At 42.7% G+C, this 17614-nt stretch overlaps 1 protein-coding gene across 1 annotated transcript; it reads left to right on the forward strand.

The window, feature by feature from the left end:
- Nucleotides 1-1616: 1616 nt before the first annotated feature.
- Nucleotides 1617-17081, forward strand: paqr4a (progestin and adipoQ receptor family member IVa). The gene is made up of 3 exons (XM_079520974.1): nucleotides 1617-3368; nucleotides 8850-9068; nucleotides 10299-17081. The coding sequence occupies exons 1-3, from the start codon at nucleotides 3092-3094 to the stop codon at nucleotides 10730-10732; spliced, it is 930 nt and encodes a 309-aa protein (XP_079377100.1). The 5' UTR covers nucleotides 1617-3091; the 3' UTR covers nucleotides 10733-17081.
- The last annotated feature ends 533 nt before the right edge of the window (nucleotides 17082-17614 follow it).

The raw sequence follows: 17614 nt of genomic DNA on the forward strand, positions 1-17614 counted from the left end.
TGTTTTCTGGGCTTGTTTGCATAGACCTGGCAACAGTGTTCCGTGGCCCGTGCGTGCGGGTGTCGGTGCTTGTGGCGTGTTTGTGTTTATTATTGATATTGATATTGTTTGTGAGTCTGGACGGGAGCCGGCTTTAGTGGCAGTGCAATGGCAATTTTGACGCGGGTGGTGTTGAGTGTGGGCGTGCGGCGCGACATGAGGAGATAGCCGTGGATCGACGCGGAGGGTAAGTCTGTGACGTCTTAGTGTGTTGTTGCAGTGTGTGTGCAGTGTGTGTTGCAGCGTGTCAGTGACGTAGTAGCTGGTGACTTCGGGTCCCTTTTCCTGGGTTGGGTACACCTTTTCAAATGTATAATAGATGTTGTCACTGCCAGTAGTATAAACAACTCTTCGGAAAAACATATTGTCAATTTGTCTGAGGCGCTATGCACACCATTTTCAGAAGACAGAGGGTCAATAATAAATCATCAGTTTGAAGTGGAATGCCTCATTCGGTTCTATCTATAATTTGGAAAAGTGTGTTTTGGTATGGGCCTATGAATGGAGTTCTAACACAGAAAGCTACTGTCACTGCAATGCTATCATACATTTTCTAGCACTATAGGGTGCGTGTATACATGATAATTATTCCCCCCAGATAGTACTGGACCTGGTGGAGGCCCAAATTGGGCTGGAACCTCCTGGATATTCGATTCTTACTATTTACTCTGTCAATAATTAATTAATTAATTTTTTTCCCATACTGTAACTGTACATGTTTTTCCCCTTTATTACTTTCTTTATATGATGATTTCCCTTTTTTCTCCATATTAGTGTATACGTCTTCAATTGTTATGATGAGTTGAAAATGGTGCACCCTGATGTAAACAAGTCTTGTGCTTTTCATTTCATTTTCATTCATAAAGCACATTTAAAAACATTTTTCATTGTTGCACAGTGCATGTTCACATCACTTTACATATAGCCTTACCATTTTTCAAATATTACATTTTTTAACATTTTGGACAAAAAAAAGCCAATTTTACATCGAGGTGCCCATATATCCCCTATAGTGCCCACCTATCATGAGTTTCAAATGTAGTCCTACATCTGCCATGTTGGGGACCAACACAGGCGCGTTTCAATGTGTCTGATTGTACAGTAACAGCTAGTCTCCATGTCTCTGCAGCTTTTTATTAAACAGAAAATGCATTTTCAGGTCGGGATACCAATTTTATCCAATCAGGATAGAGAACGCAGTTAGGATACAGATTAGTGAGTTAGTAAGTGATGACACAAATAAATGAGCAGACAACATTGGAACTGGAACACTATAAAAATCACACTCGTGTGAATTGAGGGCCGCTCTTATCATCATACATTATCAGCGAATCACTCAAAATCAAATTATCACCTTCCGTGCACCCCCCACACACAAACCACATATAAAGCTGCATTGACTGAGATTTTGTCCCCTGAAAGATTATTTTCTGTTTTAGCTGGAGAGACATGGAGAATTACAGAATATAGCAAGAAACACAATTTAACAAAACACAACAAAAAATATCACATGGCGGATGGCAGGTGTGTAAGACTATACATTTAAAACTCTTTAAAACAAAATACACAAACGGAAATACATGTATTAAATGACGTTCCTTCTGAAATCTTGCGAATTCTGATCACTAACTATGTGACGGTTAATGTGTTCCGCAAAACTGGGGGATTTATTTGAGAAAGCAGTGCAGTAAGTGCACCGCCATGACGCAAATCCTATCACAGAGGACTACCACTGAACAACAATACAGTGGGGCTATTATAATACAAAGTGGCGTGATCCATCCGTCGCACAGTCTTCCCATTCGCCGGGCCCAGTCCCGCTGCAGCCTCTCTCATTAGCGGATCATAGGACGTCATAGCCCGCGGTGTGTGTCGGCATCAGCCCAGCTCTCTACAGCGATGCAGGGGACTGACTGACTCCAGGCCGGTGGTGCAACAGCAGCAGCCAGCAGAGTGATGACAACGAACGAACGAACGGAGAGAATAATGGGATCGAATCACTGTACATGCATGCTTTTATTTAAAACATATGTGAGCGTAACCATCACGGCCGGCTGCACCGTGCGTCTGGATTCTGCCGGCTTTTAAATCTCAGCCTCGCCAGTCAGTCGCCACCTTGCACACACATTCTGAATCTGAACTACTGCACCGGGCTTATATCGGTCTTTCTGATCATCTTCTCGCTAGCCTGCATTGCTGCTAGCACCGTTAGCCAGCTAGCCGGGGATCTCGCTCTCGCTGCTGTATTGGTCGGTATCAAATCTCAGCGACAGAATCACCGGCACTGTTCCTCCTGAATAACATTACCAGGGGCTAACGCGTCAACACCCGGCCAGACCGGGGCGGGGAAGCACAACGCGCGACACCATGCACCATGTTGTCTGCGCGAAAGTTGGCGTCTTGGCGGTGACCTCCTCCTAGTATCCTCTGCTGCGCTCACACATCTGACCGCTAAAACAGTTTATTTATATTATAAGCAGTATCAAGGTGACGGATGAATGGAAGCAGAGAGTGAGTAAGCTAATGCTAGCCGCACCACTCCTCCACTAGCCAGTCTCATGGCTGTCAGTGGACGTGGATGGATCGGAATCGGATGGATGCTGCTCGGCGCAGGGCAGCAGCAGCGCTCATCCCCGGGCGGACCTGTCGTGTTGTTCAGCCTCTGTGCAGCAGAGGAATGTCACTGAGGAAGTAACGTTGCCATGCACGATATGGTGAGGAGGAGAGGAACATGTCATTATTACTGGCCAGCCTCCGATGGATTTTGTTTATTGCACCACGGACAGTCTGATGTCAAATGTAATGACCACCACCGCGGACTCACAGCAGCATGTATGCGGTTGGCCGCGTCTTTGCCAATGCCAACCAACCCTGCGGATCATCATCATCATCATGACACAGGTGCCGGTTTCTGAAGTCCACCTGCAGCGGCAGGGGGAGCACGCTGCGGCCGGGTAGACGCACCGCAGTGGTGCTGAGACAACCTTTGAACGCCGGGCGACACTGTCCCGGCTCCAGCAATGTGGATAACAGCACAACACAAACAACGCCAATGGTATCCAATAAGATTTTCGTTGCAATAATTCTGTTGAACGTGTACATAGGTGTACAATCCCTTTTTTATCTTTTTGGCGGGGTCATTTTAACTGTGGTGGTGGTTACTATGGCCTTTTTAAATGGACCCAGGTTACATGACTGGGCCAATTCACCTCCCCATCTTCAGTTCAACAAATACGTCCTCACTGGATACCGACCAATATCTTCTGTGCAAGACTGCATCAGAAGCCTGTTTTACCTGCACAATGAACTTGGCAACATATACACTCATGGTGAGTATGAATCAGATGAGACTGATACTAGTAGTGCTGCATGGTGTCTGTGTCGACAACTCGACAAGGAACCTACTTCATTACTATGTTGCTACTCTATGGTTAATGGTAATCACTCAGTAAATGTGCAACTCTGTGCTTGTAATTAGATTAATATAATATAATTTGCTGCTGGCTGCAGTAATAACTGAATTTCCTTTCAGGGATAAATGCAATTGTATTTTGCCTTGATAAGTTAACCATATGGTCCAAAGTTGAACAAATACATAATGCCAACAATGCAGTTGTTTTGAACAGCTTCATGCAAACAAAAATATATGCATTAATCTTTCATGCATAGCTTCGGGGGAGATTATTGTCTGGAATCTTAAATCATAAATATTCTTTATGATTGATAGACATTTGTCATGATAATGCTATATGCACCATGCAATGCTTCTTTTGTTTGCTTCCCTGTTGCGATCCAAGCTTTTTTTTCAATGGAGATATTGACACATCCGATGATCTCAGATGCAGATGCACTGTTAAGTTGTATTACTTCATTCTTGAGAAAGGAAGATCCACCACTGTTCTTGCTCATCAGTATCACAATTTTGATCATACTATGTCACAGTCCCCCTGGACCTGCTTCAAGAGTATTTTCAACAATTCTTACAATTATGATCTTAAATAGATAATGCTCCATTCTTTCTGTGTGCTCAGGTGTAGGACAATTATATCTATCTCTCAATAATTGACTATGACATGTACAGTCTGTCAAGTGTCAAATTATAAAAGGAAAAGAAAAACAAGTGAGGCACATACTGAAAAACTAAATAAACTGCACACAAGAAGGCTGAAATGCTTTTTGTGAATCTACAAATGCAAGCTTGAAAACATCACAAACAATGTATCTCACATACAGCTTCATCAGGTTTGTTCACAATGGGTTTAAGTTTGCATTTGTAGAAATGCCTGGTTTGTAGTAATGTTTTGTTTCTTTCTCTATTGATGTCCTGCCCTCACCTACACCAAGAATAAACAGTATGCACGTAGTAACGGGACCTGTACCTACCTGTAAAATAAGTCATCATTGTCTATTTATAAGAATATTTACAGAAATTGCAAAGCTAATGAATGAAAACATCGACCTTGTAGCTTTCAATTTCATAAGTCATTCTAAGTCGTGCAATAAGACCTGAGACCAAATTCTATAGGCTAAAGGTCTTCTAAATCCTGGCAGTTTTCAGAAAGACCTGTTTCTATACCAGTGGTGCTAAAACCTTTTCATGTCAAGGAGTCAAGGACCCCCAAAATTATATGTATATTTGGCCGTCGACCCCCATCTGAAAATATGCTGTTTCAGGGAGCCCCTGAAGCAAAGATATGAGTTAAAACGTTTGCTGTGAAAGAATATATATTCAAAGATTTGCACACATTTTAACGATTTTTTTCTCCAAGCTCGTAGCGCGCTATGAGCTTGTAGATCTGCAATTTTTCAGCTAAAGTAAAGTTTATGGTTAAAGTGGTTAAAAGCTAAGGTGACACAGATGCATTCCAGGTCTTAATGGATTAAATGCTTGAGTGCACAATGAATAGATAGGTCTTTGGGTTCAATGCCGTGGGGATAAAGTTTGCAAATTAAATACGTACTTATCTTCGCATTGACAGTGTTATACGACCTCTCTGGCAGAGTTGTGTTTTCAATGCCCCTTGCCCAGGAATCTAAATGAAGAGATGTCATGTCTGAAGTCATTGAAATATATGGCTATTGGGTAATGGGTTTACCTTTCATTTTTACCTTTCATTTCTTCTTATGGAGTTATTGTGTTCACTTATTCTCTGTTTTAAATAAATGTAATGTCTTTCTTACATTAGGACATTTTTTCACAGAAGTCACATGTGATGATATCATTGATAATATACTTTTTCCCGGTATGAGGCTGAGTAAAGTATGTACATTTGACCTGCATTTGTAGCACCCAAATGTTTTAACAAATTTCAAACTAGCATCCCCTATTTTGGGAATGCCATTATAGACCAAATTCTTTAAATATTTAAATAGCTAAAATAGCCGAGCTTGTATATCGGCTATTTTCTCCTCATGACACCGTCATACGAAGTATAATAAAATGAGGCATACGTGGTTTAAAGGCCTGTATATACCTTTTCTTTGTCCCAGAGATTTTACATTAGCCAGCCTGTACAAGGCTATCTCTGAGATTACATCCTCAGGGCTATCTCTGAGATTACATCCTCAGGTCTTCAATGACATAATGCGCCATGTCATGGTGCATGCCATGGTGGTTCTTATAAATCTATGGTGCTGGGTCTGATATGTGTCAATAGTTAGTTTTATAAAAAATAGAGCCCAGTTGGAGGTATAGTAGATTGTACTAAACATAATGGAGATTTTAACAGTTCATTTCTTGATTTCTCCAATGCCATAATGTTAGGCCTCCTCCATACCATCAAATAGTATTGTTTATACCGATTTGTCAATACAAATTCATCCGGCTGAAGAATTGATTGAGGTAGACCTCATTTTTAGGGTGTGTGGTGATGTTGGCAAACTGTAAGGTGTTTTGTTTACATCTGTACAATATATTTTCTGTATAGTGCATAGTGTGTACCATACACATGAAACCAGGAAATGAACCCTATAATATGCTTTGAATGTGCTATAGATGGGTCAAGACTCCAGTCTGAGGGACAGAAATGTGTGATCAATGCATGTATTGTGCTGAGCAAGAGCAAATGTGTGGAAGCTTCCTTTCTCAAGACAGAAGAAGTGATCCAACCTGTCGAAAGAAATCATGGAGCTGTACAAAAGATACCATATTTTCTGTGACATCTTTTTTTTATGTTTTCATGTAAAGTAGCCAATTTTTGTTTTATGCCTCCCCACATATTTCTGTGTTGTCAGTGGCTCACCTGCCATTGAAGCAATCATTGGCTTTTGAGCGTCTGCCAACTCCTTCAACCTGACACTCATTGCATCGTACTCCAGTTGCCATTAAGAGGAGACGGGCAAGATTAGTGATCATTACTGCAAAGGATAGGCCTCCTTGTCCTTTGGCGATTTCATTGCACTTAAATCGACAAGCTATAGACTGAGCAAGTGACCCCATTTACTCCCTGACATTAGTCTCTACACCAGCGGTCCCCAAACCTTTTTGGCCGTTCACCCCCTGTTACCTCCTGACCTAGCTGCCGCACCCCCTGACGTCGCAGTCTCATTGTATTTGGCCGAAAATTATACATTTATTTTTTAATGATTATGGCAAAAATAATGACAATGTCACTGCACTGAGAGCCATGTAGCTGCTATACTGAGTCCCACAGCTGCTCTATATCTCCTTACAACAGTGGTTTACCGGATTTTGACGTTTGTGTTAAATGACACCATAAAACCGGTCGAACCGACATTGCCCTTTTCATGTCACTCACCCCCTAGAGGGCGTTTGTGCACCACAAAGGGGTGCACACACCCCCTAGAGGGCGTTTGTGCACCACAAAGGGGTGCACACACCCCCTAGAGGGCGTTTGCGCACCACAAGGGGTGCACACACCACAGTTTGGGAACCTCTACTCTACACCATAACATTGGAATTTCAAGTGTGTTTGATCCAGTCAGGTATTAATAAAGCAACTCCTGGAGAAGATGCATTGATGCACAGTAAGTCAGACGTGCACAGTCGACGTGTGATGACACTTCAAGTCAAGTTGCATTGGCCAGCTTGCTTGACATAGAAAACCAGAAATAGGCTGCCTGCGTTATGACGAGCACACAGCTGTTGGACAGGAATGGAAGTGCCATGAAGTTCATGCTCAAGAGAGATTTAAGGGAGGGGGGGGGGGCCTATGTCCAGTAGCAAAGCACTGAGTGGTGCTGCTGAGTAACGGAAGCAAATTGGGAGTCAAGGGAGTGTAGGAGATAACATACTGAAAATAGATGTGTTAGATGGCACTGTCAGTATATCACCTGGCTGGGACACATGATTTGACATTGGGGAAAGGCAGAGCGAGCAAAATAGGGGGAGCGAGGGGGTGTGTGTGTGTGTGTGTGTGTGTGTGTGTGTGTGTGTGTGTGTGTGTGTGTGTGTGTGTGTGTGTGTGTGTGTGTGTGTGTGTGTGTGTGTGTGTGTGTGTGTGTGTGTGTGTGTGTGTGTGTGTGTGTGTGTGTGTGTGTGTGTGTGTGTGTGTGTGTGTGTGTGTGTGTAAGCAAAGCTACTATATTTACCCAGGGTAACTGGACTAAGCATCAGATACTTGTTTACAGCCAGGCCCTGCTCATAGAACATTTCATGGTAGTGGTTCAATGCCTTGCTCAAGGGCACTTCAGCGGTGGTAATTTTAACGTGCCGGTCCAGGGATACGAACTGGCGACCTTCCGGTATCAAGACCGCTCCGCAAACCGTTCGGCCACCGCTGCCACTGTGTGTGTGAGACAGAGAGAGTAATGTGATCCACTGTAAATGATGATGATAAAAGTGTGTGAACAGTATGCATGGGGATTGAATTTCAAGGACCAGATTTCGCTCACAAAGCAATAGGCACCCTGTTGCCAGTTGCCTAGCTCTGTTTGGAACCTCATATCTACGCTTATTTAGCTCCCAGAAGAGGTTCAGTGTCAGATATCCCTGCATCAGTAGAACGGGTTGAGCCATCCAAAAACAGTGGCGAAAACCCTTTTCGCAGTATCGCTTCCAAAAAGTAAAGGTATCGGAACCGAGCTACAGATGATAAACTTAGGATAGGCATTTCAAGATGCATTGTGATGGACTTTATAAATTACTATTCGTGTTCTGTGATTTTGAAACCTGTTTCCCCATACAATGAGTGAATGGAATCACACTGGAACATTATATTTAGATAGATTTTATAGTCCCAATGTGGAATTTGTCTTGGATATGCACTGCAGCTGAAGTTGGAGTTCTCAACGGGCCTGAAAATTAAGGTCCTCAAAGGCAAACGCATCTAACAAGCTTTGAACTGAGCAGATTGGACCTTCCATTCCAGACATGGCCACTTTCGCCAATTTTTGATTGTCGAGTTTTGATTGAATTGTTGCCTGTTTTTCTTTAATAACACAGGCTAGAAAGGTTGAATGGCGACAAACTAGATGCCTGAGTAAAGTTCACTTTGAGCTGCATCCAACACATCCACTTCCATCCGCCTTACCGTTAGACCGCTCAGCCCTATTAGCATTTTGCCAATTTACCAAATTACCTTTTGGGCTCATCCCGTCCCGAAAATGTTGGGTCGGGTTCGGGCAGGATTTTAGAACTCTAGCTTAAGTGGAGACAGTAGACAAATACTAATAAGAATCATGGTACAATTAATTAATAAACTACTGTACTGTACATGCACAAACCATCCAAGATAGAGCTGATTGATAATAGTTGTACCCAAGGTCCTAGCAACGATCTATATCACATGCATATCCATGAAGCAAGCTCAGTCTAATAACCTTGTCTATCACCATTCCCACCTCTCCAGGCATCCCTCTGGTTTGCTTCCTGGTGCTTCTGCCGCTCAACATCCCCTGGTCTCAGATCAGCGTCACATGGCTGGGTGTGGTCCACTTCCTGGCCTGCCTGTCACCGCAGCTGGGCTCTGTGGTCTATCACCTCTTCATGAACCATGAAGGAGGGGAGCCCGTCTATCACACCCTCCTTAAACTCGACATGTGTGGCATCTGTATGATCAACACATTGGGTAAGCAAGAAAAGGCATGTGAGGTTCCTGGTGAATAACACATATTATACCACAGGTCGTTTCGAGGAAGCAATCTGATTGGTTGAAACAGCCTTCTAGCCGTGTGTTAAACCAGCACCATTCACCACCTAATCAAAACAAAGAATTCAGCTGCTCTGTTCTCCCAGAGCGCTAGCAAACTCGGTGGCTAGGCTAGCTAGTTTCTTGGGACATTTGTGGTCGTAGTGACTACATCTGTCATTAAAAATATATATTCTTTCAGCGATTTTCTTAGTTTTAAGGGTAACTGTTGTATAATTGCAATATTACACTCGAGGGTGTGGGTTAACGTGATTATTGCCACTTCAGTGATGCTTGCGGAACTCGACTTCGTCTCGTTCCTCACCGCATCCCTGTCGTGGCAATAATCACGTTAACCCACACCCTCTCGTGTAATATTGCTTAATTCTTATTTCTTTTGCCCCCCCTCCTTTTAAAAAAAAAATCTTTTTATTGTTCTCTAAGAATGGTGGTGTCGGTGTTGGTCCCAAACAAGATAAGTTGAAAATGACTTGCCAGATTGCCATGAAATTCACTGTGCAATTTCCTGCTCCCCAGAGGAGGAACATTACTGACTTGTATGGCTTCAGGGCCTTTTCTCTGGCATCATCCTTAGGCCAAAATGTACCACTTGCACACAATCGTAAAAAATGATCTGCGAATTGCTATTCTTCTCGGAAAATGAACGATAACCATTTGAGTGACACCATGACCTCAGGCCAAAATTAGGGCTTTCGCTGTAACTTCACCATTGCAAACCTGGCACCACTGCTACTGTATAGCAGAACTATATACATAGGCCTATACCTGCCCTATACTTCATAGATGTTACATACTTTATAAGTCTTAGAGGGAAAGTGGTCTTTTCATTTCCATTCAATGGTATGATGTAATGTTTAAACTAGCAAAACAGTTGTTTTGTTCCAAGTGAGAACCCTACTGGTTTTGGAGACACCATTGCCTTTCCTGTAGCACCACCTTTTGACCAAAATGTCCTGGGTTGAAGGCTAATAGCCAGACTATTAGTCTAGTTAGGTTACAGTTTCCTCTCTCTGCATTCTTCCTCATGTAATGTGTTGTGTGTGTGTGTGTGTGTGTGTGTGTGTGTGTGTGTGTGTGTGTGTGTGTGTGTGTGTGTGTGTGTGTGTGTGTGTGTGTGTGTGTGTGTGTGTGTGTGTGTGTTTGACACAGGGGCCCTGCCCATTGTCTACAGCACACTACTGTGCTACCCCTTCACTCGCACCGTAGCGCTAGTAGTCTACATCGTGCTGTCCAGCTATGCTATCTACTGCGCCATGACGGCTCGGAACAGCGTGCGCCGGCTGCGCTCCTTCGCCTGGCAGGCGCTGTTCCGCTTCTCCTTTTTCCTGCTGCGCTGGGTGGGCGTGGGCGGCGGCAGCCCCACCTCGCTGCGCCACTTCCTCACCATGGACGCGCTGGCCGTGCTGGGCGGGGTCATCAACATCACGCGCATCCCCGAGCGCTTCCGGCCGGGCCTCTTTGACTACTGGTGCAACAGCCACCAGATCATGCACGTGCTGGTGGTGGTGTCCATCCTCTACCTGCACTGGGGCGTGCTGGACGACCTGCTGTGGATCAACAGCTACAACTGTCCCTCCGACTGACGCCGCTGCGCGGAGACTCTCTGTGGGAGGGCACACGGGTTAATCATTGGGACTGTCGGGGCCACGGAGGCCGTCCGCAAAGGTTAGAAAGGGAGGGGGAATTGGGTTGGGGGGTGGGGGGGAGGTGGGGGGGTTGCTGCTACTGATTTCATTAAAGATAATGCACTGATGAAGGGAAGGGGGTGCATCGTTACAGTACGTTCACATGCCTAACATGTGCGTTCAGCTCTAACAGAATGTTCATATCTTCGTCCATCCTGGTACTTGGGGAATAATGCCACGTCAAGTTAACACGCACAAGCATTGCACATTAGCTCACTCACTCACCACAAAGCATGCACGTATGCATGACCGCATGCACACACACACACACACACACACACACACACGCACACGCACGCGCACGCACCTGAGGAAATAAGGAAATAATTTAATCACACAAATGTTAACTACTGAGATAACTACTGAAAAACGAATCCTCTACTAAGTCATACAGTATACAGAATTTTTACACAAGCAACAAAGAGAGCCCATGACTAAATATCACATGCTACTGAATGGCAAGTATCTTAATCTCAGATGTCAGTGTTGCTGCCCATGCAGCATATCCATGTTTCACTTCAGTTGCTTTACACACACACACACACACACACACACACACACTCACTGTAACATGCACATGTGCACTGCGCACACATACCGTAAGCATATATATTTTACACTACACGCCCATAGCAATGCACAAAGCACTCCTTAACTTCTCAGAAAGTCCCGTGGAACTACTTGAGTTTTATTTATGACGATAGGGGATCTTCTCTCTCTGTTTTATTCGATGTTTACTTTCCAGGTTTATCTTTCTTTCCTCAGTCTTTATGTCTGTGTTGGTATGAATGATCCTCTCGGTCGTTAGATGACCTATGAATTGATTATATTTGCATTGGTGGTCACTTTGCTCGTATGTCACCCCCTGTGGTATGACCCATTAAGACCTGAGGCCTCGTATGTCACCCCCTGTGGTTGGGGTTGGTATGACCCATTAAGACCTGAGGCCCATTCTACATATGCCTTCCAAATCACTAGTTGTCACGCTTTCAAGACTTTTCAAAAAGGTCTGAGCTTGTATTTCTGCTATTTCTGAAGAGCCAACACAAAATTCTAAAATGACACACGTGCTTTCCGGGTTTTAATCTTAGAGTATATATGAATAGAGACGGCACCCGAGTTCTCCTCCCATCCACTTGCATTAAGTTGCTCAAAAGCGCGTGAGGCGATTTCACTCCTCCTTCCGGGTAGGAACAGAGTGCATTCTGGGATGGATTGGACCCAAACACATGAACGCGCTGGCCGCTGACTATCATTGCACGTGTTCACGTGCGTTGAACGTGCGCAATGATAGTCAACGGACCAGCGCGTTAATGTGTTTGGGTCCAAACTGCAATACCAAATTTGGCCACTATGTCCATTTCGCCTCATGTTTTCCTCCGGGTGCCGTCTCTATTCATTTATACTCTAAGGTTTTAATGGTTTAAGAGCAAAATGGCTGCCGTTGGTCTTTTGCCGTTGGAGAGAGAGAGAGAGAGAGAGAGAGAGAGAGAGAATACCGTCAATTGGGAAATGGGTGAGGAGGTTCATTCCTTGGTTGCTGTGGGGTTTGTGCCCTTCAGGTGGCTTGGGTTACACAAACTGTAGGCCGCAGTGTTAAGAGACTGCTTAGTTTGCACCTGAACACAGTGCCAATGAATTCAGGCTTATTTTGATTGGGTAAGAAAAAGTGCACACGTTTACAATTTCTGTTGTTCAGTGACGTTGCTCTTTTTCAACCTTGATATTCTGACACTCTTGTCCTAAAGGTTTATTCATGTATATTTATAATACCTCACTGTGAGGAAGAGGATTTTATGAGTTTATGTCTATTTATGATGTTTCATGTCATGGAACATTGGATTCCATGACTTTTAAAAGTATATTTAACATACTTTTAAATGTAAAATGCATTATTTAAAACTTGCTCTGATGTCCAGTGTAGGCACATACATTTATATCATTCCATGTATCGACAGTTACATTTTTAATGTTTCACACTCAAATGTTGGAATGTATACTTTAACAGGAATGGTATATTTGTTTTCAAAATATGTCGGACAACCTCCAGTTGTCGACTTTGACTTTATTCTTAAATTGTTAGAAAGCCACCTCGGCTTTTAACTCTAGGGTCACTTTTCAAGCTTTTTGAAGGGCAGCAGTTAAAGACTTAACACTCTAATTGTTTCCACCCAGTTTTAACCACAAAAGCTGGGATATTGTCCTCCGTCTCTAGTTGAGGAAGCGTTTAGATACTGACTTGTGAGTCTAATACAATGGCCAGAATTTTGAGATAAACATGGCACAATGGAAAATACGGCACTGAGAAAATATATTCCATTAATTGTTAGAATGCCGTACTGATGCATGCATCTGAAAGCATTTCAGTTACAAATAAGGCTTTGCCAAGCATTTTCACATTCCATGTTGACTATTTTGTTTCCAAGTTTCAGTGGTTTTCTGAATTCAGGGCACGGCAAATAATTTGAAAAATGTTGACTAATGCAGTTTTTTTTTAAATGTTAGGCTGTTTCCTAAACTAAGTGCTCTTTTGTAGGGCTAAACAACTTGGGTAGAGAGGCCGCCTGGGAAACGAAAGATCCCAGGTTAGATTCCTCGCCCTGGCTATGTGTCAAGGTGTCCATAAGCAAGGCACTTAACCCTTAACTTCTCCCCCCTGAGCAGCCATCAGCTGGGTGAAGCTTAAACTGCATTCATTCATTCATTCATTCATTCATTCATTCATCCATCCATCCATCCATCCATCCATCCATCCATCCAATCATTTTATTAAATCAGCAAATCCTATGATTTTGCACCACCTACTCATACTTTTCTATGCGCTGAAAAAATAAATAGGTAGAATAAGCTCTGTCCATATTATTTCTAAGGGTTTCAGTTAAACAAGGTTTTACTGTATTTTTGACCTTCACTGTTAAATTAACCAGATAGAACTAGGTTGATTGATTCAATATAGGACCACATACCACACAAGGGTCTTTTGACACATTTAGTAGGAATGGTTGTGGCCAATGTTATGTAATGTAAATGCACTGTATACTGCTTTGCAGTTGGACATACTGTATATCCTGTTGCCAGAGTTGCACTTATTTAACCTGTACTGAGGGAGTGTTTATACTCTGAGAGACATAAAGTTGCGTAGTTTTTTAAGACGCTTGCCTAACCAGGCAGGAATGAACCCCCTAGCCCCACCCTTGTATTTAAATGAGAATAACTTTGTTTGTTAAGAGATTCTCAACTCTTAACAGTCAGGAGTTTGTTGCCACTATATACTGTATATTCTGCACTGATGTTTCTGCTGCTGCTTTGAGCAGTTGTTATGAGTTATGTTTACTTATTATTACTTTGATATACCACCCAGCCCCCTCCCCACCACCACTGCAAATTAATGGTACTGTTGAGTGAGAGATTAATCTTGCTTAACAGCGTTGCACTTCTATTTACCATTGCCATGCAACCCACCCACAAGTTCTCTGTAATTCACCCACATGTTGCCAAATTCTGTGTCTAAAGTGTAGCACTTCCCCCGCTCACATTCATAGGTGAGACTGAGAGGACTTTGCATAGTCTCACATGCACATAAGCCTCCCACCACATCTCTGCAGCCTCGCCAAAGAGACTGCCGTTTCTCCTTGTTCTTTGCCTCATTGTCATTGTAGTGATCACATTATATATATATATATATCTATGGATCCTATATGTAAAAGCTATCACTAATGCATTGCTGGCCAGTGAATGAAAACAGAGATGTTTGCATGATAGTAGCTCTGAAACTGAATCTGACTCCCCCCCCCCCCCACCCCACCCAACATAGGAGGGGTGGTCAAGCCCTAGTGTTGTTAGCTAAACGCTTGTGCAACATTGTAATCATGGACACGTCGTGTCACTCACTCCAGGAAGTGTTCTTCTCACAAGCTGTGGGGCGCATGCAAAGATTATTCAAGGCGTAGTGGGTGGGGGCGGGCGTAGACCTATAGCGGTGGAGCCGAGGCAATACATCAATATCAAATAAACTGCACTGTTTATTGTTTTGAAAAGGGCTTTGGATCAAAGTGAATAACAATAGCAAAACTTATTTCAAGTCCATATAAATAATGTAAATACGTGTATGTAGATTATATATACAGTACATACAGTGCAAACAAATATTCTCAGACAAACCTTTTTTATACAAAACGCGGAATATAAAGAATAGACGAGACGAGCGGACGTGTGACCATATTCACTCACAGTAACCAGTTTGTTCTTGGGTCAAATCACAATGGCCAGTGTGTAAATATGGTCAATGAATCTTTTTTCAGAGGCAGAGCGTAGTAGTATGGAGGAAAACAGACAGGCTAGGTAGTGGTACTGTGCATTTGATTAATATTGAACACATCTGTTTGCTTAGCTCTTTTATTTGTGAAACAACACAGCAAACGAATGGGTTAACTTTATTATTTTGAAACCCTTTACCAGGAATGCTTTTTGATCCATTGCAAGATGTGAAAACATTCTGGGGTTATTATTATATCGGTTTGTGTGTGTGTGTGGGGGGGTGTGGGTGCGTGGGTGCATGCGTGCGTGTACCTCTGACTACAACTGGTTAATCTATGCATTTATCGGATGACTAAATACATAACAATTAAGAGTGTACGTGTGAGAGCGTGCGTGCGTGCGTGTGTTTGTGTGTATTTTAACAGGTATATCTATAATGTTAGAGACAAGCCAGTGGGGTCTCTGCTCTTTCATCCTTTGTAAAGGAGCGCTTCAACTCCTCAACATCCTGGGGTCTCCACTTCTCAGGGTGTCATAGACTCATAACAGTAGCTGTGTTAACATTAACTGGCCTTGCCTCTGCTGTCTGAAACAACACAAAATGACCCCTGGTCCACTCCCTCTGCCCACTCTGAAAGCTCTACAGTAGGTTGACTTAAAAAGAATGACTTAAAAAATAAACTAGTGAGAGATGGAGAACAGGGTAGAAGGAGGGACTTTGGTGTGACTTTTCGTGTGTGTGTTTGTGTGTGTGTGTGTGTGTGTGTGGGGGTGGGGGGTGGCTTCTCTGAGAACAAAAGGCATTTTCAGAGGTGGAACTAGGCCTATCGGTCATTGTCCTTGTCTGTTTGTCCAATGATTATAACGGTGGTATAATGTACGGAAAATATTAATTAACAAAACAGATGTTTTGTTTTTGTTTTGTTTTTTTCCTAATTACACAGGTGCCGGATAGCCTGTTAACAACTATTTATAATGGAATTAATTGTCAGAACTATTGTTATATGATGATTATTATGACTACTGTTCAGATTGGTACTGATTATGGCACTTGTCCAAGGTGTACAGATTGGTAGTGATTGTGACACTTGTGAAAGGTGTACAGTTGATGAGACTACCCCTTTCCTTTTGGTTGAAGGGACCTGCAGGGTCTGTCTGTTTGTCTCTTCCTGTCCCATCTGTTGTGATGTTTTAAGTCGTAAGTGAGTGGCACCATCTAGTGGATATATTTGCGTACTGTTGCAAGCATACCATGCCTATATACGCTATACTTTGTACTGTATTGGATTAGCTGATGAGGCATAACACTGGTATCAATGGTATGAAGCTTAAGTGTGCAAAACCCTTATTTCTCCCCTGTTTTTCTTTTATTTGGCTATGGTTGCATGAGATTATTTATTTGTATGTATGTATGTATGTATGTATGTATGTATGTATGTATGTATGTATGTATGTGACTGTATGAACTGTGTTATGGATTGCAAACAGCCAGTTTGAAGTCATGTTTTAACTCAATTTGTTATTGTCATCGTTTGTTTGGGGGAAGCTGACAGCATCCCTAGCGTGCCTCATTGTCAAGTCTGTGTTCTCACAAATAATGCGAGTGTGTGCATAGACATGCAGCGTGTTCCTGCGTGTATAGTCCAGTGGTTCTCAACCATTTTCGTGATCAGGGCCCACTTGAAAATCTCAAAAGTGGCTGCAGTCCACACCAGACCACTTAACCCGTGGTCAGATGGATGTGCCGCATGTTTATTTTAATGATCCATCAATCAGTTAAAATATCATGACCTTTTTATTTATTAATGTTATAACTTATAATTATTAATAATACAATCTTAGTGCTTTTTCAATTATTTGGGGGCCCAGTTGCAGTATCATCATGGGCCTGCAGTGGGGCCTGGTCCACAGGTTGAGAAACACTGTGTCCAGTCCTTACAGTAGTGTTATGTTACAGACAGGCCCTCGCACTCTTCAGTCTCCAGCAACGATTGTGCAATAAAACTGAAGTCTATATTTTTAAACCTGCCTATGGTCATCTGTTTTGTCCTTCTCTTTGTTTATCCCGACTGTCTGTGTGTATTGTAATCGTAAATGGCTTCTGGCTTTTCTGCCTTTATTGATTTATCAGAGGGGTTGAACACTTAGTATGCATGACACATGCCTAAGGTTTGTTTATTTAAATACTTTATTAACTGTCATTTTGCAGAAAAAAGCACAGAGGTACAATTTTATACACAGGCTGCTAAAAGGATGAACCCAAAGTGCATAGACATGCTGTAACCGTAAAATAAAACTTTGCATTTTCCAATACATCTCACATAGTACCTGTTATACGACATCCAGCATGAGCTAATCTGACACAATGCCAGCATGATGTCATAGCATGACGTGACATCTCTGTTTATACTGATGCAACTGGAGAGAGAAGATAAGCAGATAGATAGATAGATAGATAGCAACTAGAGAAGTAACTAAGATTATTGTGATACTAAGATTAGATTGTATAGAAGCTTCTTAGTA

Source organism: Electrona antarctica (genome assembly GCF_951216825.1).
Source record: "Electrona antarctica genome assembly, chromosome: 14".
Lineage (NCBI taxonomy): Eukaryota > Metazoa > Chordata > Actinopteri > Myctophiformes > Myctophidae > Electrona > Electrona antarctica.